The 24490-nt window shown below is 40.1% G+C and overlaps 1 protein-coding gene across 1 annotated transcript; it reads right to left on the bottom strand.

Moving 5' to 3' along the window:
- Window positions 1-13994: 13994 nt before the first annotated feature.
- Window positions 13995-23410, bottom strand: T265_06307 (hypothetical protein; the record flags this gene model as incomplete). Its single annotated transcript, XM_009171534.1, has 4 exons — window positions 13995-14570; window positions 16400-16481; window positions 20883-21058; window positions 23183-23410. The coding sequence occupies 4 exons, from the start codon at window positions 23408-23410 to the stop codon at window positions 13995-13997; spliced, it is 1062 nt and encodes a 353-aa protein (XP_009169798.1).
- Between the last annotated feature and the right edge of the window lie 1080 nt (window positions 23411-24490).

Raw genomic sequence — 24490 nt, 5'->3', positions numbered from 1 at the left:
CAAATTTCCTGAATTTTGTGTTTGCACAGCATGGTAAGGACAAGAAACCAAGGAAGAATAAACAGTATTGCTTTAGGAAGCGGAACAAGCAGCCCACTGCACACCAGGCAGTTTACCTACAGAAAAAATAGAATAATAAAAATCTTGTAGAAAAAAGCGGTTGAGTGAATATTTTCTGGAATCTTTATGCATTACAGAGATATGCATCACGGACAGCACGGAGCAAGTGTAGAATGCGGCTGCTCAAAGCGAGGATTAAAGGAAATCTGACGGAAAAATGCAGGTTTAACTAAGGAGTCTGTGCTGAGGATTGATATTAAACACACCTTCTCTACTTGAGACCCGCATACTTATATACCAACATAGGTTATCCAAAGAGGTGGCTGCCTCAATTGAAATGGCTGCCTCTCCTTCAGTCAGATAGGTCATTAGAAAGAAAACGTTGAAAGCGTTTTACCCAGTAAATTATTCTCTGGTGAAATCCTGCATTTATGTTTCTCTACCAAAGGGTATAACTTCGTTTACAACTGTGTTTCCCTACTGGCCAAAAGTCGTAACTGCTTAATCTCCGTTGAAATCTGCCTTTGAAACAGTCATGACAGATATGCCATTTGTGCTTATTTACTTCTTACATAACAGTCAAACTTAACACTATTACTGTGGTATAAAAGACTATTCCAAAAAGACAGTGCAGCTGCTAGGACAAATAGCACCATTTCAGTACTGTGCATTTTGCCTACCGCATTCTGTGCCAGCTTCTTCCCACTAATTTAATGGTTAGTTCATTTCAAGGAGGATGTTCACTTCCTAACGAAAGGACATTTGCTGGCAGTAGGCGTCAGCCACAGTTCGTGCAACGTAATTTTCTGAATTTTCATATGAAATTTAAATGACACTCAGTAGGGACGTGATCAGTAATGTGATTCGCACATGATGCACAAAGTTCGGCGTAACCCTGCTTATATTCTTATCAGTTTATTGTTTTCGTTCACTATACAGCTTGTGATAGTACGCAAGTTTTTGCTGATGCTCTTTGTGAATAAACGCGGTACACACCCTAGGCTCACAAATTTACAGATTTGTTTCGGGTAATTATTTGCTGCAGGCATAGGAGAAAGAAATTATACGAGGTAGGCCATCCGTGTGAAAACGACTAAACTGCCACTCATGTAAAGAGATTTCGTTCTTACTAGGCAAGCAAACGTTTAAACGGAGCAAATGTAAACATCTAGGTCTAAGCAAAATCAATGTATGCCCCGTAATGTTGCTGTAACCAACGATTTTAATCAGGACTAACTTTTTGCAATAAGCGAGGTAAGGTTATAAGATTACCAGCATTATTCAATCAATTATTCTACTAAACGGCGCAAATCAGCAAAGTTTAAATCATGTCTGAAAACCAAAATATTTGTAGAGACCTATTCCACCATCATGTTAGGTTGATCGGCTTTTAGAATAAATGTCTGAACATGAAGCACCAGACCATTCAACGGCTATTGAACTATTGATTGCTAAGCCCTGGGCTTTACACCCAAGTCAGCGGGACACCACTGGGTTTATTCGAGGTCTTTTTGATAAGTAAAAAACGTTGGAACAAAAGTTACAAACAATACAACAAAAAGTTCATTTCTTCCCGGCTGTCAGTCACTTATGTGTGATCTGATGGTTTACATCCAACCATTTCCCACTATTTACACAGATTTTATTTAAATTCACTCACTTTATACTTTTTATCCACTGCTATTTAACGGACGGCCTCAAAGTGTATATGTATCAGATCTCAAAATGAATTGCCGGCCTTGTTTACAACAGTTTCTCCCACAACCAAATTACTAATTTTGCAATCTGACTACAGTCGCTTGGCATGTTATAAACTTGACGCCGTTAACATACACTCACATGCTTCATGCCTGATTGCCATAATCATCAGTGCATCATCATCATGCATTCATAAAACACTAATTTTATCAACGCTCAGAACATTACCGTTACACTAAACTCAAAATCATCGATAGCAGAAACACTTTGGCTGCTCTCATTGAATGATAATAATGTCCAATAATGTTCTCGCGTAACCTGCATTTTGCCTCACGCCAAATGCGCAATAAATAGTTTGACAAACCAGCTCCGATCACCTCAGCCAGTGAAACTTTCGCAGACGCAAGTGTACATCTTTTTGAATAATAGACCTTGACTACGAAAATAAAAAGGGCACTAGGGTTGCGGGTGTTTGAAACATCAATTTGGATTTGTTCACTGATCTTAAGTAGAAATAAATCTACGATGAGGGAGCAGTGAGCCCCAAAGAATTTAAGGGTTATATTTCCTTGTTTGCAATTTCAGCTAGACTTTATACACAAGAATTTCTACCGTCACGCTTGGAGCCATCCAATTCACCATTTTCTCCAGACCGCTTGAGATCAGCTTCCCTTAACTCGTTATGTCCATTGGATGATAAATATCCCATGGCAACATATCATCGTACATCATTCATTCAAATGATGTATCTGACGTGTAGATATTCGTGTGGGTACTCATCACGTAACACATCCAGTCGATTTTTATACCCTCTGCAGTTTTTTGCTGCCGACTGTTTGCTGTACCCGTAGTTGGTCTTAAAAGTTACAGCTGGCCTGTATTGAAGTGAACATGTACTGTGCGCAGGGCAGAATCCAGGAGCTTACTGCAACAAGAAACATGACGGTGAACAACAAGGTCAGTCGCTATTGAACTCACAAGTCAGTCCATTACTATGAAAACTGCGGACTTACCGGCGCATTCGAAAGATGCCTGTCTCCAAAGAAAAATTTGGAAGTAGATTATCCTGCAAAAATGGCATGTGCTCTTCAAGAGTTAGATCATCCTCATGGAAATAGCTCGAAAAACTGATCTTAGTAGTCAAAGCTCTTTCTATGATAGATCAGAACGAAGTTTTTACATACGAAAAATTGCTCATTTTTATGGAAATGTAAGTGAATTAGTTTGGCAGGTTGTTTGAAAAACGATATTCCACTGACTCGAGAAAAGCTGCAGGGGCAGACGTGGAACCACACGGGGCGGGCCGGTTTCTTTATACAATTGTGTCAGTTTTACCGCTGTGAAGATGTTGAGTTGTCGAATGGAGCAATAGTGGCCGACATTCGATTCCAGACTGCCACCCTTAATGAGTCGTGTTCGGTGCTGTAAATCCGTGGTTAATTCTATCTAGAGATGCACAACGTCAGCACTGTGTATGAATTTGGATCTACTACTACGCAGAAGGATAGTAATAATCTCCTCGTTCGTTAGGAACTGTTTCTGAAATTTGGAGGCTTGGAAAGTTTGTATCAATTTGTGGAATGCTGAATTTGTTCTGTCCTTTGTGGTGTCCAAGAATGAGCCCTAACTTTTAGTAAGGGTGTACCCGTCAGATTTTGAACCCCGGAAGTTTGAGTGTTATTTCTGTGTGAATGGCCAGGAAGGTTTAAGCGACAGTGGTGTTCAAAAACGTGCGTGTTAGAATTTCATATTCTGCTTACTCATATACTATCTTGTTTCATTACTACGACCAAAGAAAACAGATGTAGGCCATGGTTGGTTCAGCCGTTGGTCTTAGAAAGGATGTTGGTGGAAGTGAAGAATAAATTCGTAATCTCCGGTATATACGCGCGCTTCAGTTGCCATAGCTGATTAGCTGTGCTACTGTTAGAAGACGGATATGTGAACGGAGGTTATGTTTGCATTCAAAGTGGTCAATCACTCAGTTTGCTCCCTCGTATCCGACTCAGGCCTTAGGCTTCGTGTCCAATCAGACGAATTCTGACAGACAAATAGTCAGCGCAACATTCCAATGACATGAATGAACTTGCACTCTTTTTCTGGTCTTGTTGGCTGGCTTGTTCTGCTTCCTCTGCTCCAACGTTCGTAGCATTAAATTTCCACTGCTTTGAATCCTCCTGGATACTTCTTGACATGCGCAGGGTTGCTGAACCCAGATTTGATACAAGCTAACCATTCATTACTGAAGAACAACACAGTGCGAGCACCCGCAGCGTAAGCCCTGATAAACCCATCGCTACCATGCTGTCAGTGTATATGACCACCAGACAAATGTGTTTCGATGTGACATTTAAAAACATGGTCGAAGGCACCGGAAATGTGCATGTTTTCACAAGGTTCAAGCTGATAATAAACCCAGTTCAGTTCATTTGGCATTTCGTGTCTGTGAACATAAGCTAATGCGGACAAAAGTGATTAATCTGCTACTGCCTGGCTGAAATTTTAACACAAACAAACCAGATTCAGACGTAAACATCTTATTCACATTCAACAATCAAAGAAAATAAACACATTTATCGACTGGCTGTACCACCATTGAATGAAAGCGGTTGCCTTGGAAACCAATGTGGAGTAGAATCATTGTTGTGTTAGACTGACAGCTCCTGTAAGCAGATTTTGCGCATATTGCGCACATTGCTTTGTCTTAGCCGGCAAAGATCCACAGGATGCCACAAGTTAGCGGGTTCAAATGCACAGCAAGTGTGTGAAGGGTATATTCATGTCAACACAGGGAATCAATACAGTGTGCTTGGCAGTTGTCATAAAAATTTTTTGATAGCATGCTTGCTCTTCTAAACTAAAATTTCTGTATACATGACGGAAGCTACTGACAACTACCTGTTCTACTAGTGTTGATGCCACTGCTGCTAAAAGCAAACTGGTAGATCAGATGGGTCGTAAAAATTAGTCGAAGAAATGTGTGATTCTCAGTAAGGCGGTAAGATAGTCTTGTATCTGTGCGCCTTGGCTCGGCTCGCAACGTCTGCTCAATAGTGATGGGTTCGTGATTACCTATGATGGACACTCACAAAATAACTCTCTCCGTAAAACGACTAGAGACCCTTTGGGTTTCGCAGCGTGATGCATTATAAATGGATCGATTTTCGCTTGCATGGTTCCTAAGCTGCAATGCAAAACGACGCATCTGCAAAACGACAAATCGCCGGTACACTTTTAAAAGGACAATATATTGAACAGTACGTGCTACCGTAAGATAAACAGCTGAGATTTAGGCCCCATTCAGGACATTTTTAAATGGAAACATGAGTGGTTATTGTTGTAAGGAACAGAACAAACTGTAATCTTTAGCCAACGAATCTTTTGTATCGGGTGACCCTTGCAATATCACCGGGTACACGTTGTTACCAACAGCAGTACCATGAGTCTATTTGTACAGAACATCGGTACAAGTAAAATGAATATGCACTATGAACAATCACCTCCCTAAATGGGACTGAAAATCATCTAAATATTTCACCGTCGATCTGGCATCTTAACGTTTCAAGTATCTAGATTAGAGGCCAATTAGTAATCGGCTGTTTGCTATGACGTTTCGATATTCCTTCAGAACTAGACGAGATTCGGCCAATGGTGGACAAGTTTCAGAAATATCCGCCAATCTGTTCGATTCCGGATGAGTTAAAAATAATGTACATCCAGACTGTCAGTTTGCGATAATTTGGCTGATACAAGTTCATCTTACTTTTGCGACTTACACTTGGTTTGTACGTCTTCGATGACTTCACCCACAGCTTTGGTGGTCGTGATCGGAGCAGATATAGTTGCGCGCACCGGCGAAATCAATAAAAAATAAAAACTGAACTGACTGAGTTATCTGCTTTTTAATCAACATTTTGTTTTTAAGTGTTGTATCCCGTATGGCTTGAAGTTGATTCTCTGAGATGTGTGCAATGTTTGTCACATATTTCGCTATATCGATTGTCAATGCAACCTTGGGCTGAGGAGATATAATGACCCTCATTGTACGGAAAGGATTCATCTCAGTATAGTGTTCAAGTGCAAAACAGCATGTTCAGCGAGTTGCGTGAAGTGGAAATAGGAGGCAGATGGGTTCTCTCAAATAAGCCCGGCAGATTAGCAGGACCGAGGACTCCAGATTCCGGTAGTATCGGCTGTATCACAAACCATCAGATCGATGACAATTCTGTTTCCTTTCACATAACTTTGGAACTGTATATAAATTTTATGGACAGATTGGTTTACTGATAAGCTGTTCACAAAAGCGAGGGACATGGTGTTCAGTTTGCGGAGAAAGTGTGAAAATATCCACCTGAACTGTGTGGAAAACCATGCAGATGGTGCGTATACTCTCAATCCCATACGTAAGTCGCCTGCTAACAAACAACAAAACATCATTTAAGAATGAAAATGAATTAGCCACACCAATAAATGACAGCAATAAACTAGCGCAAGTCCTACCGTTTCCCTCTGGTAAGTCATCAATAACTTTTGGGCGGTTCTGGGTAGGATGATCGTAGGTGGTTGTCAGATTTCTAGCATAGGTAATTGTATTCTCCCTGTTTAAACAAACGCCTCTCTATCCTGGTGCAATAATTTGTAGGAGGCCACAACCAAACAAGAAGAGCACTGGACTCGGGCTTTATTCTTCTTAAAGCTCATAGGTAGGGCATATCCTTGTCCATGCTGGGATTTCAGCTCCGAACATCTGACATGTGAGGCGCGCGTGTTACCACTAACTCACCAGCAGAAGCTGGACGCATCTGGAAATTCATATCCGAACGGGCGGAAATATTCATACTTGAGCAACATGGTTGAGTCATCCGGTGCCGCGAACGAAAACCGAATGACAGTCATAGTGTCTACGTTAGGAATTCACTTATTAGAAAAAATCAATCAAGCGGACACAAGCTATTAGAGACGAAAGTTCACATCTCAACTGCACAGATTTTTTAAAAGGAAACATTTCCAAGCCCTTACCTGAATTGTCTTGAATGTTCCTTGAATGTTGAACAGTCTTAAATTAACACTGTGAAGCAGTTCCATAATTTCGACAGTGACTTTCAGCTCTTGTCAGATACGGGAAGGAGCCTGGACACTAGAAAATTGACTACTTTCATGCATACAGTGTTATACTGGTTGTTTCGATCGACTGGCCCGCTCGTCAGGACTTCCCAGTCAGGTAGAACTTTGGAACCTCCTGGACAATTCTGATTAGTTTTAACTAATTATGTGAATTGTAGTATTTGTACTCACATTACTTGCGTTTTAGTCAAGCTATTTGGTACATACTGATAAACATGAAGTCACGCTACGCGCTAACAAGTCATTCGTGTGAACTTCTGTCAGGATGAGGGATCCTGAACTTCAAGAAGGACGTACGCATAGGCTGAAAGCATATGAATATTATTTTGTAGAGTAAATTCACTGCGCAAATTGTGATTGAAAAGTAATTTCCGATGGGTCATGAGGGTGACACGATTTCTGATTAAGGACCTACGGGTATTATGCAGAACATTTGGTGCAGTTTGACGGTAGAAATCCAGCAAACCCACTTCCTTATTTCGCGTGGCTGCTGGTGATCACTTCAGCATTTGATATTGTGTGGTGATACAAATTCAAATTCAAAGAAATTCTCAAAGACCACAGTGCTTTTTCCCGTTGCTTGACTATTTGAAGTAAGGTATTTGTCCATGATTTTGCACACTACTACATCCTAGCATCATAAAACTTTGAACTTGTACTCTGAAGTACAAGAAAATGGTCACTTGTAACTACTGTTGGTGATAAACGCTTCAACTATTACTTCAGTATTTGGGAATTTAAAAATATCTCAAGAATCTAAACATTCTGTGCAAAAGGATCGTCAACTTAAAGTTAGTGCACAAATTTGTCATTTCGGGTAATTTTTGCACAAGCTAAAAACAGTTGCAGCTGTCACTATTTGAATCTGGGTAATTTTCGGCCATGGTTTTTGCCATATAAATCATAGGTGCATAATCTGTAATTTTAGAGAATAATCTGTCGGAAAGTTGAATAAATAAATATCAAACAGAGTATGTCAGCGCATATGGGAATCTAGTCAGTGCATTTGGTTATTGTTGGTAAATAAATTCGTTGAACTCTACGAAGACAAACGAGCCTTAGTGCTAATTCTGTTTGGGAGTCATAATGGTATGCACACCACCATGCAAATTGGGACAGAACTTTTTTGCCCACGCGTGTTGTACTACACTGGCATAGAGTTTCTGGCTTCTGCATTCCGACGTGAAACATCAGGAGACGTTTCTCCGTGTGGAAGGAGACCGGTAAGAACTGCGCTCAGAGTTTTCTTGTCTGAGACAAAAGCGACGGCTTGTGTTCCTGCGTTCTAATGAAGCTTCTGAAGAGCAGAATAAAAGCAACGTTTTTTGCTTGATGTATTACGCCTCCATTATTGATAAGCTAAAGTAACATGGTGAAAAGTAACAACGTCCTCAAGCCCGCAGCGTCCAGGTTTTTACAAGACAAAAGTTAGATTTGGTCTAACTGCTGTCAGAATGAGTGATTCATACAAAGATATAAATAACAAAGAAGACCATGACATGTAGGCTCATTTGAAAATTAAGCTGGGGTCGATGGGCGACCCAGCTGAACCTAAGTTGATCTCCCATCCAGGATTCTTCAACCAAATGTGCTTTACAGTGCCTCCGTTATGCCTCATCTGGCACGACATATGAGAGATCAAACAATATTTTGTTAGCGTAACCTCATTTCTTAGTTTGCCGAAGTTTTTATGATAGCACAGTTCAATCCTACCATCTTCGGACTGATCAACTATTCTTCACTGACCAATACGCACAGGGCAACATTCGACCAGCATTCGCTTGAATTTGTCGTTAAAATCGACGTTGTTTGCAAACATGATCACTCCGCCGTTGAACATTATTTTTCATTCAAGTAAACCACGGACTCTAAACTAACTTACCAGCCCGAGCAACGTAATGAATGGTCAAACAATGCAAAGTTTCTACTCTCAGTAATATTGACTTTGATCGGAACTGCAACTTTGTAAACGCATTTTTTTAAAACGCATTTATACTCGTAAAATAGCTGATTCAAGTCGAACCAAGCTCCGTGTAAGCAAACAGACATTTTATCTACAAAAACGGCCTCTTACGAAGAACATTTCCACCGTGATAGTTCCTTCAATCAAGAAAATCAACCTGATAAACCAGAGATAATACGCCTTATTTCTTGGAAGCCTGTTTTGTCGCGGAAGAGTTGTTACAGACAAACAGTCCATGCATCCAAAAGTATTCTCAGTTGTGAGGAATATTACTCTTTGGGACGTTTTCCTTGGGCGCTGTGTACACAAATCCCAAATTAAAACCAAACAGCATAAACAAAGACCACTGTCCAGCAATCTTCAAACACCTGGAGCCCACAATGTGACCTGAGAACTCACATCAGGTGGATGTGTGGTGAAGTAGATATTTGGTCATTTTTGCGAAAAGGGTACAAATCAGGCTCTCTGCACTGATCCTGTATTGATACTTAAGAGTAGTTAGTTTGCTCATTACATGAACTCTAGATCCTAGATCTACATTCCCGTATACGTACTGTATCAGATTTGGAACAAATGAATTGATTAATTATTTTGGAATGATCCTACCCAATCATGGGAAGCTAAGTATCAAAGTTTTATCTATGTACATAGCTGAATGGGATTCTGGCAGCCAGTTGGTTCGTTTCGGATTTGTTATGGAATCACTCTCCATCTGCTGCAAAATTCAACTATCTGTGGGTGCCATTTAGAAGAATCTGACCGAGTGCCAAACATTATCATCAGTCCATAACTAACCCCACCGGTTCGAAAGGCAGGGAAGCAGCAGAAGACAAAAAAGTATTTAAAAAACCCATGAACTTTACGTAACTCATTCATAATATTCTAGACTTTATGAGGTCGGGATTGGAACCATTATTATCTTCTGAGTGACAGTACTACATCTAGCATACCTCGTATTTTTGCAGACAAATGGACCACATTTACGCACCCGGGTGGACCAGAATCATTGCTATGAAACTCGTCGGGGAATCAGTAATTAATTATATTAATTACATCTGCCCAGTGCAGCTCGTTTCATGTGCCTCACGACACCGAAACACATCGATGTTTGACCACACGGTTTGACAGAACAGCACAAAAATTCTGACTTTAATTCCTATTAACGAAAACAGATAGGTGTCTGTTGGAATTAAAAAGTACTAATCCATACGGTAGCCAAAATGCAGTCAGATTATCGCAGTAAAAAGCTCGTACTAGGTGAACTGCATTTGACGGAAATTCTAGACAACGAACTGTCACCTAGCTGCTGTTGCTTATCTGTTTGCACCTGTCATGTCATACACCTAACTTCGATAGCTACAACCATCGGATACACTGCGAAACCCTCATAGTCTTGCCATTTTTATGCTAAGTACGGCATGAATAATTATGGTAAGGCGTGTGAGACAACTTTCTCTCAACGAGTGTCGAAAAAGATGCCACACAAAAGTTAGCGACTAGTGTATTGTGGTTATGCTGGCGAACGTAGGTAGATTATTAGTGGCGAACGAGCGGAAAAATTTGGTAGATGAGTGAATTGAGGTGTGCCTCAATGTTAAGACAAAACGAAACAAATGTAAGGCTGTTTTTATCCTAATAGGTTCCCAATCCTTCGGAAGGGTGACAAGTGAGTACCCAGAATGAACGGCATCTTCCACTCATTCGCTTGTTCATTTATTCACTGAACTAGTAAAAACAGTCAAATACCGTAGCCAGGAGACATTTGTGCAGAACCGAAAATGTTTTCGTTCGAGAGTAAAGGATACCTTCTGCTACAGCTGACGATTTTTCTTTTACTTTCATAAAAAAACTAAAAATGCTGATATTACAGAATTCAAATTCCGACCCTGGTATACATGTTACGTATCTGAATACAGGTCACGGAGACAAACTAAGCATTTTCTAGGCGTCACTCGTTGGTGCATCGTAAATATTCCGCTACAGTTCTACATGACATTTTTAAACTAGAAGCTTCAGTTACCTGAGGGGAGATTTGTTTCGATCAACAGTTTTGATGGATGAGAAAAACGGAATGCTGTTCCCACAGGTTCGTTCTTCATTCAGATTCGGTCCAACTGATAAGAATGACAGTTTGCGTGTGCGTCAAAATTCGAACTGTAAAAACTGGGACATCGCGTAAATACACTAAACTAGGACAAGGCAGCACGAGTTGCTTTTCACACACTAACGACGTGAAACGAAAGGAGTTTGTTCGGATGAGAATATCGAGCTCTGCAGGTAATCCTTCAAGGTTTTCTCGCATCTCAGGATGGCAGTTAATACTGCCATTTTACTTTCAACTTGCAAACGCGCTTCACATTGTGCTTAATCAAGCCTGGCTTGCAGTACCAAAACATTACAAGAAGTATGGATCGTTTTCTGCCCCAAGATTGAAAAGTGCTAGTACTTTTTGAGCTCTTGTGAACAAAGTAGAATGACTACGGATAACAGTCAGTAATGTCGTCGAAAAAGCAAGGAAATGTACTAATCCGGTGTCTCAGAGAGATGCAATGTAACAGATCAAGTGGAAGTGGAGCACGGAATCATTTAAGCCGCAGACAACCTCCAAACGTATGGATTGGACTGTCTCCAAAATGAAGCACTTATAGCTGAGATGGGCTTCCCGAATGGATTTTCGGAAACCAGTTTATTCGCCCGTGTAGCCGAGTGCAAACTGTGGTTGGCTGACTGCCCTGTGCTGAAGAAAATCTACCACCATAGGGAGCTGTTGAACAGTTGGCCGTAGTTGCCTGTATTGTTAGGAGCACAAAGAGTTGCTAAACCTGGTGCAACTGATTCAACCAACAAGAAATAACCGCCGGTTTAATAAGGATATGTATGTTTTCGGTCCCTTGCTGACATACCCTAGCGGAAACGCTCCTGACACTCTTGTGAGCCATGTAATGCAGTGGACGGAGTTGATCGCACGTAAGGAAAAAAACGTAAAATGTTGACGCATATAACGAAGTAAGTGACCCTCAACCAGTGCTCTGGTTTTGAATCTGGAAAGTTTGAAGTTATGTTGAACCATTTCGGACTTGGAGCAATGAAAACGTCGGGGCATCATCTCTGGGAAAACGAAGTGAATCCAAACCTAGTAGACCTGCCTCTACTTATTCTTTTTTCCGGCATTTCAACTGCATCAGGCGAATGAGACTGAGGCGAAGAAAATTGATGTGCTGTCAGGCTGATACCTTGAGTCAAGTGATTAGAAATGGTAAAGACGTCGATTTGGTACCTGGAAGTAATGAGTTCATCATGACAGGTCTCGACCGGCTCACTGTTCATCACCTGGATTTTCTGGAAAAGCAACGTGAACTATAAGGTAGGCTCTATATTAATTTTATGGTTTCATAAACAACTATATCCAGAAGTTCACCACAAGTTTATAATGCTTCCTACACTAGGCGTCCTCGCTATAACGCGCCTCTTTAGAGCCGTGCAACGGGCTCCTATTGTACTACCCTGCATGTTTTTGGAAGGCGAGGTGTACAAACACAATTAAACGTAACGCCCGATTTGCTTAGATCACGAGGTCAGGTTTGTGGGGCGCACGCTTGTACGCTAATGATTGCTCAGCCTGGTAACCAGAATATCCTGTTGTCGTTGTAAGGCTTGTGCGCAATGCAGCGAAGCATTGCAAATTAGGCGGAAGCAGGCCTAAAGGTGGTCCGTCAGTTTGTTTCCCCAGCTTTATGAGCCCTGAAAGCATTCAGTGTGACAAAAAGCTTGCGTTCTCTTAATTTGGTTCAGCAATACGGCTGTAATGGCATATGTCTTCGGCTAAGGACCAGAAAAGCTTGTTTATGGAATGTTTTTCAGCTAAACTAAAACCGTCAGCTATAAAGGAACTATCAAGGAGTAGGTCAGTGAAAATCCTAACACATGGTCATTGATGCTACATACCGCGAACTAAGATCTACTTCAAAAATGTTTAGATATTTCATGCTTTAATGTTGGATATGCTGCCTGCTGTTGCAGTGATTCGAGTGTACGAGCAGCTGGGATCTCCTTATAGTATAATTAGTCAACCGGTACAAACCTGAGCTTTATCAACCCGAGCTGAAGCTCTTGCAATTTTGTTCATTTTGATTAAACAGCAGATTTCATCTACTGTTTGACGGTGCTCCTCTAAACTAATTATACCAGCGATGGATTAGGAAAAGGATACACTAGAAGGAAGAGTTCATTAGGATGTCACTGTGTAGTATTTAACGATAGAACGCTGTGTCCATCCCAGATTATTGTGGGTTCACCTGACATTATAGCATCAGATATGTGGTAAGGCAAGCCCACTAAGAAAGCCAGCATTTCAGGCGGTTGTGGAAAACAGTTGCCCATGTTGAATTCCCGGTACCCACATAAATATGAGGGAACAAAATCCAAAAAACAATACACCTAGGTGTGCAGGCTAGCGCAGTCCGCGTTCATAAAAGATGTGTCAAGGTAATTCTGGTTATTGAAATCACGGGAAAAAACATTAATTGTCGACAAGTTGTGGAGTTTCCATATATCCTGTGATGAAATCACTGCAGTTCGTTAGTAAATGCACCTATAAAACAGTGCATGGTCCTCTAGTCGCTTGTATACGACCAGAAAATCTACATTTAACGCGAAATTTACTTTAATATAATGACACTAATAATGCATTTTTGGATTAGGATCAATCAAATAAATAAAGAAATCGAGGACGGTGATGTAAATTTCAATGTTGCTGAAAACGGAGAACCTTCCTTGGGGCTAATTTGCGCAATTTGAAGAGCTTTCACATAATGGGTGTTGTCAACTTATTTTTCAACATTTGTAAGACAATTACGAATAAAACGAGTTTAGACACACCGAGGATATTCTAAAATGCGAAAGCACAAAGAAATGCGCAAAGCATTTCTCTGGCAAATAAATCCAATTTAGCCTTTCTGCCACAGCTGTTTTTATACACCTGAATCAATATTCATCCACTGGAGGGATTTCACTAAGTCTTGGTGGCCAGTGTCACAGTGGACTTCCCGTGACTTAAGATCGATTATTAGTCATTTTATTTACAACGAATCACAAAAACGTTTACAAAAATAATAAACAAAAGCAATAGTATCAGAGAGACATATTATTTTCATTTGCTCCCATTATTAGTTCCGTAACGCACAGCCCAGTCACTCAAACTGTTGACCATCCCAAAAGGGCCATTTTGCAAATGTCTACTGCGAGGAGATTGATGCTCTTTAAATGGATCTTCATTTTCGGCCTGATGGGATACACTGCGCAAAAATACTGAATAGGGTTCACAACCGCATTGGTGCAACAAGTTATTGTTTTCCCACGTATTCCTTGATGGGTATCTCCGCTCGACTAGTTCGTTTGGCACTTTTGTTGAGACTTGTTGATTAGATGTCCTTTCATCAGTTTCCCTCAAGATCTCTAATGAGGTTGTCCGATTTGGAATAGCGTGTCTTTTATAATGAAGGCTATCCATAGGATGGTTCGCTTCATAACAGTTGCTGAATGGATGTATTTGTCGTATGTACAAAATCATATTCTCTCCGTTTGGGAAATCTCGTAAAAGTTGTGATGCGGCGTCTTGTGACCAGCCGTTTATTGGTTGATTATTGACTCTGATTAGTTCATCTCCTTCACGAATCCCAGCATTACTGGCTGCAGAAAAGGGTAGCACTACGTCTACAAAAAGACCCTGTCAGGAGAAAATAGAGAGAAATCGCCCGAGGATCTTCTTTGAAATGGCGCATAATATATGATACAAAAAAGATTTGATTACTACTAGCTTACTTAGTAGCAAAATACTGGCCAACTCGTATAAATTGTGTTTAACAATTAGATGAATCAAACCAGTGTTGTTGAACTAGCGTAAAGAAACTGATTACCTACTAGCAAAAAATGATTTTCCGGTCAGATGAAAATCTGCCTCCTCATCGATGTGCTGCACGAAGCTTACGCTACATCCGCAACGTTGTAGCAGTGACCATTTTGTTAGGCGAATACAGCACAATATAATACAATGTTTTTCACGTGACACGGTGCTCTGCAAAATCCCCGAAGGACGACACTCTCGTCCTCGTTCGCTTTGTACATGAGTCGAAAGTGTCCTACCTACTAAAGCTGCACGTCTCCGTCACATGCTTTGCTTGGTCTCATTCATTGGCACTTGATAAGCCAAATTATATTCATGGGCTTTCTGTATGGAGGCTACTAATAACCTAGCCTTGGTTTGTCTATTTTTCAAGCAAGACAGACACCAAGTTTGTCTTAGTGGCGGACACCCGAAAACTAAAATATGCATGTTTAATTTAAAAATCAGTTCCTCGGTCAACAAACCTCCCATTTCTGCTCGGGAAATGAGTTCTGTCTCATTAAAAAAATGCTCCATCTTAAATTCACATGCCGCTGGAATAAAGGGGCTTTTCTGCCTGATGTTCCCAAAATAGTGAGCATGATTATAGCTGCCGTTATTTCGACGTCAAAGAAACGTATTTGTTATGTAAATCTTAGATTTCTGCATATTCCGGAACAACATGGTACCATTTAATTAAACTCTGGCGTATTCGTCTAAAACAAGCATTATCGCACAAAAGCATGTCAACATCCAGTCATCCGTGATTCTAGCGGATTTGTTTGTAAATGCAAAAAACCTAAGCATACGCCCACCTATTTTTAGCACAGTGATCCTGACAATGCAAAACCAAAGTATATGCTGTTCAATGACGGGATTTTAAAACCTTAATTTCGGTTTTACTTCGCATTTCCAAACTAATCTCCCTCTCAAAATAACTACTCTCTATGGCTAATATTTGAAGCTATTTAAAATTAGGAATTATCAAATTTATTACAGTTTGTCAAGTAAGTACTTCTTGGGCCAAAGAAAATTTTGTTCTTTCAGTTTATGTTATGAACATGTGACGTTGTTTTGTAATCCGCCAAGATTTCCACAAGTCTGCTTTCAGATTTAATGAACGCTAATCATTTGTATCAGATTTCAAAATCACTATCAACAAAGTGACTAATTGCTGGGTGAACGAAACCACTAAATATAAAGCCAAACGGCCATTCCTCCAAACCGCACATAGCATCCCGAAGGAAAAGCAATCACTGATATATGACCGAAATGTATTACTTTTGAAAGGTCTTTGTATAAATGGAGTACCACAAGATCAATTGAAAATGCTTTACAGCATGTACGCCTCCCCACCAGAAGGCCTCCATCTAACATCACGTTTCCGCTATTAAAATGTAGTAAATTCAATCTGTTCATGTTGACTGAAAGTGATAGCCGCGACCTTATCGGAGCGCCTGTGAAAGACTCTTAGACATTTTTTGAAACGGTGCCCAGGCCGTTTTACACGGACACCGGTTACTGCGATACACATTGCGAAGTTTTGAAAGCTAATGAATATTCTTGTCATATACTAGCAGTGTACCCTTCTACTCCACAATGCGTTGTTAAATTATATGGTATTCATAGAATTAAAGCATCTTGATAAAATATCAAATAAATTCAAAACGTACCTCCTTACGCCGTTTCAGTCGAATGCCAACTCTGCCATCTATCTTCTTCACTGCCACCTCACGAATACATGTAACTGGTGTTCTATGGATAGAATAAACGCAGATTTTTGGATGTCACAAGAAACTGTTGGAAAAATTAGGAGATGCGCTTTGATCCTTCGTATATACAATAGCAATACAGTGCGCTCGCTGAAAGGTGTAAGTTTGGCATCGTATGTGAAAAAACCTCCTTGTAACTCTTTTGTTCCTATACATATTCTTAAGAAAGGTTCAATGAAACAGGCATGCATCACCAGATTCCGATACGTGAAACTCCACAAATACAAGATCCGCCAAGTAATTTTCCCAGGAAATGTAAAGGCAGGCTGATGATACAGCTTTCAACCTATTATAAAAATGTATATGCATTTTTATTGGCACCGATGATCATGCTATGTGTGCGATCACTGAAGGAAAACTTGAAAATTGGATAATAACGGCTTCTTGAATTTCAGAGTAAGAAAGTTTAATGAAAAAATTAAAAATTTAGCATTGCTTAGTGTGATCCGTGTCGTAGCAGGAAACGTTTTCACTTTGAAACAAGAATGCTTACACTTAAGGTTATAGCTTCTGCTCATCTTATGGTTTTTCATAGTAAGCCTCAAATCATAACACTTGAGAGAAAACCGTAAAAAATGCTGCAATGTTTAGCCTTGAGAAGACCCTCAGTAGGAGTAAACACGTTAGAGTACAAGTGGTTGACTGAGTGGTATGGGCGATCAATTCTGCAATGTTTCACACTGGGTGAGCGTCACGCCACCAAAATGGAGCTCTTGTTAACTCCGTGTTGAGAAATGAAGCATGCTTTAGTGTGAAAGAAATGCAATGAACCCTTGTGAGGAAATTTGATATGAAACACATTTGATGATAATTATGTTATTATAGCTGCATAATAAGTTGCATTTTGAAGTAGTCAGCAACACTTCCGCTTGGACATCAGAAGAATAATGCCGTGAGCAAGATTTGTGCAAAACTCTCATCCGAACTCAAAATATAAGATATGACGTCATAGAAACACTCTACAACTTAAAAGAATAAAAAGTTCCACTTGGAAGTGGGCTAGGGTAATTCTACCAAGAGATCTTAAGTAGCTAACTACTCAAAATTTCTGACTCGTTTAACATTTGCACATATTATTCATATGGGGAGCAACAAAGATTCCTCACGCCTTAGTGTCCTACCACAAGCAAGTTCATCATACTAAAATAAAATTGTGTTGTGGATCTGGCCTGAAGACTTTGATTTAACAAATCCACAATTCGCCACTGCAGTCTTAGTTACGGGTTTGCCGACTTGTCCACAAAAGAAATGTTAACTTTGCATGGAACATACACTACTGTCGTCGTCAACCTATAGAAATGTTCCGATAGAACGAATTGAATCAAGGGAGAATCCTTACTGAAAACATTGAAGATTCGAAGGGAAGAGTTCTTCGGCAAACAGTGGTGTTCCATCAGGTTGGTTAACAACGATCTCAAAAACACTGTAACATGGTGGCTTTAATTTAGCTACCTCTTGTTGCATACTGACTTTGTGTTTACCTTTTTTCACTCGCTATTCGTTAAACTAATTGTGTTTCCTAATGTTTTAGCTGATATACTGAAATGGTTAGAAGATTAAAGACAATCATTTGGCAATCCTCGTTCTCTGTTTCTGGCACAATCATTCGAGTGCGCAACACCTCTATCCTACATAGCAGATATAATTAAACAAAACAATGCGTTTGTTTTCCGTGAATGTTTCGTCTTTTAGTACCACTGTAGGCGGTAACGATCAGCTTTAAGTATCGAGGAATATGATTTGCTTAGTTCTTTTGAGCGTCTACATTTTATGATGATGAAGAGTACCATCCACAGCGTAGCGCTTGCTAGTGTAATCAGCCCAAATATACGGCTAGACGTTGACTACGTAACGACAATCTTGACATGAAACCTTTACAAGGATAAATAAACAAATTTCAATTAGGGGTGCATGCGATGAAAGTTTATTCTAAGCTTTTGATTCTCGTTGAATACCAATAGCCTAGATTATGAAAGTGTTTAATGCTTCAAACGAAAAGAGAGCATTCCATTCTGATGGAGAGTAATTTTAGCCAACTTTGTGACACACTGATGGCCTTATCACAAATCGAAGGTTACTTCTGTGGGGTTTGACATAAGTATAATAAAGCAACCACCGTGTTACAAATTTTCAACAAATCTGGTCACGAATTGACAAATTATGGCTATACGTGTCAGATAAGAAAAGCGTTTATATATGGCCAATAAAATCTAAAAGGATAAATAAGATAGCGACTGATTGCACTCTGAGACCTAACGACAAATTTGACGCATGTTATAGGAAGGTTATTAACAGAAGCGTAATATATATAGGCTGCACAGCATAAATTTTAAAATTGATTGCAAAGCTCAGTCTAAAAACCGAGAAACACTTCATTGGAATGATTCCTCTTTAGCCACTTGCATATTAGTGTCCAGCACCTTCCACGATAAATGTTTTTGCTTCGAAATACAGGTAAAACAAAAAATTTTCTGGAGATACCTGATTTGTTTACCAACTGTTGAGACATTACATTTGTATCCACCGTTGTCTTAGTGGAATATGCTCAATAAGATTGTGCATCTGGATAAGTAAATAGAATCAAACTGGTAAATCAAGTTTGGGTTGACTTGTATCGGCGCCGAATTGGGCAGTGGCGGTACAGGGGTCGCTGTATTAAAGTGCATCAATCCGGCACAACATATTTTCAAAACTTGCGACGAAACTTCGTTTTTCTTATTTACATCAGTTATTAATTGCTTAGCTTTTCTATTTTTTGCCGTTAAAATCTTATTCAGCGCACTATACTTACACTGCAATCTCAAGAGTTTAGCCTTCAGACACATATCATCTTTATAGACACAAATAGCTGCCATGTTTTTGGGGCAAAAGGGTTGTGTTTCCCAGCCCACGTAACTTGACTTGCATGAGCCTATTTTGCTAAACGTTTTTATTCGATGTTTATGCTTAATATACTCACATCCATGTGCGCTTTGAAAGTGGGCAAAGTAACTTACATCAAATAGGCGGCCGTTTCCACTGCTTGGTTGAGTAACGCGAGGCATATAATCGGTAACCATCATTGACCTCACAAATAACCCGCTAAAAACTTCCTGGGGATCGCGTTTTACTTACAATTTGGCTTGGCGAAAATGCTTTATAATTTCGTAAAAAATGTATAAACAGAACAGTTTTCCGTGCATTCGGTACTTTGAAACGTGGGTATAAATTTTGCTACGCTCATTGTCTGACTAACATTGTTACTGCACGCATCTCAGTGATGACCGATGAAAACACATCTCAACGGTTCAAGTCTGTCATATATGATTGGGATATGAAATCAAGTAATTCTTTCATCCGTGAAAAGTGTGATTACTTCCATGCAACGGAGGTTATTTAACTGAATAAGTGTCATAGGTGGTACTCGAGAATTCGATCAGGACTTCAAGTTGTATAGCTATAACCCACCAATTCTTTAGCTAGTCCCTCTGAATACACTTTTGCTAACTAGTTAAATTTTTCTTCTGAATTACCGTTTCTTAAAACATACGTGTGTCTTATTAGTGTCCGGATCTTTTTGATAACCAAGTACGCATAGAAGAATCAGTAACAATCGACGATTGCTTGAGGTACTAGATTTATGGATGCCACGCTGATCTGGTCAAATAAATGAGGGTGGCAGTCTCTGAACTTTCCAAAGAGTTTAGTCGGCATTTGTACTAATTCACAAAATTTAGCTATGTTTATTAAAATACCATTATTAGTTGATCGATATAAACATAAGCTCGGCATAATTTTGTACGCCTAGTTTTGATGTGTTAGACGAATTTCCAGAATCTATTCGCAGGCTGAGCTTCCTAGTGAACGGATGTCATCAGAGCCTAGCGGATGGTGCGAGTTTTCTTGTTGTCATAAGTTGCGTTTTCTTCCCAGATATGTTGAATTTTTGGGCCTGTTGTGTGGTTTAAATCACCGTTTTTGTCAAAATTCACATTATCTTGTTCTGTATAGCAAAGGGTTTTTATTTTCAAATAAATGGCTAAAGTAAGATTATGTTTGACCTGTCCAATAGGTGAGAGAATCCATTAAACCGGTGGAAAAAGTTTATGTGTCAACTTTTTGTCTGCCTGTTTGGGTTTACTTATAGAAAAACAATGTGTGAATATGAAGAAGTTAGCTCCGTTGTATTGTTTACAAACTTTCACTAGCTGTTTGATTCGAAAGCAAGCATTGTATTGACTTTAAAAGACTTGAATTTTCCTCGCTCCTCTGAGGAAACAATAGGTGTGCATTTCAAGTGAGTGTGAAATAAAAGACTATTGAACCACTAACTGAATTGGTAGTGCGGTTACTATCAGTAGTGAAACACGGTTTGTGGCGTGCAAACCGATTATCTGAAACCTACCTTGGCCTATAGGTAATGCGAAGGACCTCGGATGCCGACGATCTGACACGTTCCGTTGCGCCATGTGTGGACATGTGACTTACGGGCTCCCCGTCTATTGTGAGTAGTTCGTCTCCCACTTTAAGTCCAGCCGTGGCTGCAGGGGAATTTCGTAGAACCGTTGTCACGTAGATGCCCTGTTGTTTTTTAACACGACATGAAAATATTATTTAAAACAGCCAAATACTATCCTAAATACTATCTTTTGGTCCAAAAACAGAGATTACACGTTGGAAAAACAATTAGTCGCACTGGAAAACCAACAGAACACAAAGATGAGATTGAATGTTTCGTTTTCTATACTTTTTGAAAATGTGCCCCTCGGTGGCCTGTGTTATACAGCAAGTATATGGAGGTTAGTTGGCCGCACATGTAGCCCAATATATGTAGCAATACCGATTGTGCCGAAGGGTCCACCAGTTTGGTTGAATGTAATAAGCCAAACTAGAATCGGCTGTCATCTCACCATGTTTGTGCTCCAATACGTGGGTTAATGAGAAACCGATAGCCCTGCAAGTGGAATTAATATGTGTCAAAAGCCGAGAAGCACGCGCACTTAGGGATGGCTGGGGATGTGCATTTTATGATTCTCTCAAACAAGCTTCAAACAAGCTACCACCGGCCTAGTATGTGAAGACCACATATTTTGACCACGATCGGCAACTACGCAATGCGCTCAACTTTCCCTAAAATAGGATATGGATCCGAGCACGTAGAAGCATGCAATTTACTTGGTCCCATGTGAATTGTTCCTCACGTGACGCGTTCTCAGACAAAGAGCTTGTAAGTCTCGGGAGTAATAATTTTGACGTGGTTTTGTTTGAACAAAGTTCCGCAGTTTGTTTACAGATTATTGCAACAACGCTTGTGGAAATTTTTCAGTGCTTTGCAAGCTTCCAACCAGTCATGCTGGAGGCTGCCGTAGTCAAGGTTTCAATGGGGGTTTCGGTAAACTGATGGGCGCTTCTCCTCCTAACTACATAACGGCAGGCAGAGTATTATTGAAACCACATATCTGACTAACGAACATGTATCGGTGTCATTTTTGCACTCTCAGTTGGCTGAAGTGAAGCTCTTTGACGTCAAGTAACTTAAGGCTCGTCACCCAATAAACTTTACTCATGAGGCAAAAGAATGAGGAATATCTGTTGAACGGTGTCGGTGTGACCTGAAGATAGGAAATGACCTATAAGGATTCGTATACAGCAAGCGCTGAATTGAGAAGGACAATGTCTCATGTCTAAGAGCCCTACGACTTTCATGCAGGAAGAAAATTGTTCGCCGTCCCAAAAACAGGACACCACAATCTGTTTAACTGATATTATTATGGTGGCCATATCTGATATGCTTTATCGGAGTAAATTTCCAAAAAGACTGGCTACGAATATTATATATGAACAATTTGATGAGTGAAAAATACATGGTTTCTGTCAGCCGGTAAAAAATGTGCCAACAAACGAACACGCAAAATCAGAACTATACTGCCTAAATAAAATGCCACCACAGATTTGAAAAAAATTATTAAAAAACTTATCCTAATTCCAAGGTGCCGCGTGCTTTTCCAGAAGTATAAGGAGCCAGTGGATATTTATCCGGCTAACGTTCATCCATTCATTTTTTCGGAGAGGCCACCACCTGAGTTTTGAATAATTTGTCACTGTCGCAATAAATGACAGACGTACTACGCTAACCATAAGGTTGCTGAAAATTATTTGACAGCCCACTACCGTTTTCGCCCTTCTTGAGGCTCATAACGTAGGCGCAATTCCCAAGTCTTCGTCAACTTTATGTTCTGCTTGAACCCACATTGATTCGATTGATTGATTGATTGATTCCGATAAATATACGAATATGCAAACTAATATAGTTTTGCGAAAGACTCACCTGGAACCCAGCTGAATCTCCCTTATCAGTCGTGTTGGTAGATTTTGTGGATTATACATAATGAAACTCACGGCTTCTATGTCTGATTCCAATAAACATATTTGCGGTTAATAGCTCATTGAAAAAAGCTGCACATATTTGGATTAGGTTGCAACAAGCATGTAGGCGTTGAATAAATGTGGACATGAGATGGTTATATTCAGTAGGCACGTTTACCTTTTTATTACTAACTTCGGCTCAATATAACCGAGTGCCTGATTATTGTGCGCGGGCAAAAAACGCCAATTTAAAGAAACCGGTTACCAGAACTGGTTTATCAGTTGCATTTAAAGTGATAACCAAGAAAAGACCATGAAAAACAGCCATCCAAAACTTACGCATCCAAGGGATTCGATTCGCATTCCAAATCTGTGGCCAACGTTGCGCCGCACTAGTGTAACCTCTCGTATTTCGGGCAGCGAATTGTTGGGACAGACCAAGTAAACTGGTTCATTCTGCGTTTGGTTTGATTTTGGTTGTAAAGGAGCTGATAAATGGTTACTCGTACAAGTACCATCTGCCGAACGATGCAGTGGGTGAAGCGGTTTTTCGTCGGTTTTGTCCATGCACGCAGCCGATCCATAGCTTACGGTTTGGTTTTGTACTTCCGTAAGAAATGATGTGTACGTAGGACAGTGGGAATCTTGTGTTGGAAACTTGTTAGTAAGTGGGATTTGGGGTGGTACGGTGACGCGGCTAGGTATAGTTTGTCTCACCGCCTTGCTGACTGGTATACTAGGATGTGTTTCTTCCTGGAGTGGAATTCGGTCCACACGTTGATGAGCACACTGCAAACAAGTTTCAGAAGTGAAGAAAGGAATTGAGCAGAAATATGTTGTAAGAAGCAACACTCAATGAAACACAAGTCAAATTACGAAATTATACAGCTATTCAAGGAATTTTGGACTCCACTGGCATCTAAATAGTTAGAACACAATACTACAGCGTCACAAATGGATTTATAGCAGCATTCGCTAAACCGGCGTAAGGAAATGACAGTAATAGATGAATGTAGATAACTCGACAAGTCTAACTAGTGTTTGAGTACAATAAGATACAAATCCTTTGAAACAGCCTACCCAATACCTACAAACGTGAGAAGTGCAATTCAGCCTTCATCTCGAATAAGTGAACCGTGCCACAAACTTCTAATAGCGACCGTAAAACGAGACCACTCGAATGAGGTGCCCCTGGACGGAGAACTTAAAACTAATTGCTTGCTAAGTGTGCTGGCGCTAAGTAAGTCGAATCAGATCTATTTAAACATACGCATTTTTTAGTTGAAGAATAGTTTCAAAGGACGGCTTGTCGTCGACAATTTTCAGTTGGAGTTTGATCATATATTGACCGCAAGCAAAACCTCCCAAGTCAAGAAGCCCCTCCAGAACCGCCTGCAATTTACGGAGTCAACCATCCTTGGGTTCTTTGTGTTAGCTTAAAATCAAAACAGATGTTCTATTGTGGATGTCTTCATCTAGGTGGCGAATGCAAAGAGAAGTGGTGGTACATATGGACTTACTGTATATTGCCACAATCATCTGCACATCCACGATGTCCGCCCAAACGTTTTTGTTAGTAATCCGACAGTGGATAAAATGGCTTGATCGAAAGAGACATTAATTGAATGACGGTACACGCTCCTTACA

The sequence above is a fragment of the Opisthorchis viverrini genome (genome assembly GCF_000715545.1).
Source record: "Opisthorchis viverrini unplaced genomic scaffold opera_v5_127, whole genome shotgun sequence".
Lineage (NCBI taxonomy): Eukaryota > Metazoa > Platyhelminthes > Trematoda > Opisthorchiida > Opisthorchiidae > Opisthorchis > Opisthorchis viverrini.
This window is presented reverse-complemented; position numbering and strand designations above follow the sequence as displayed.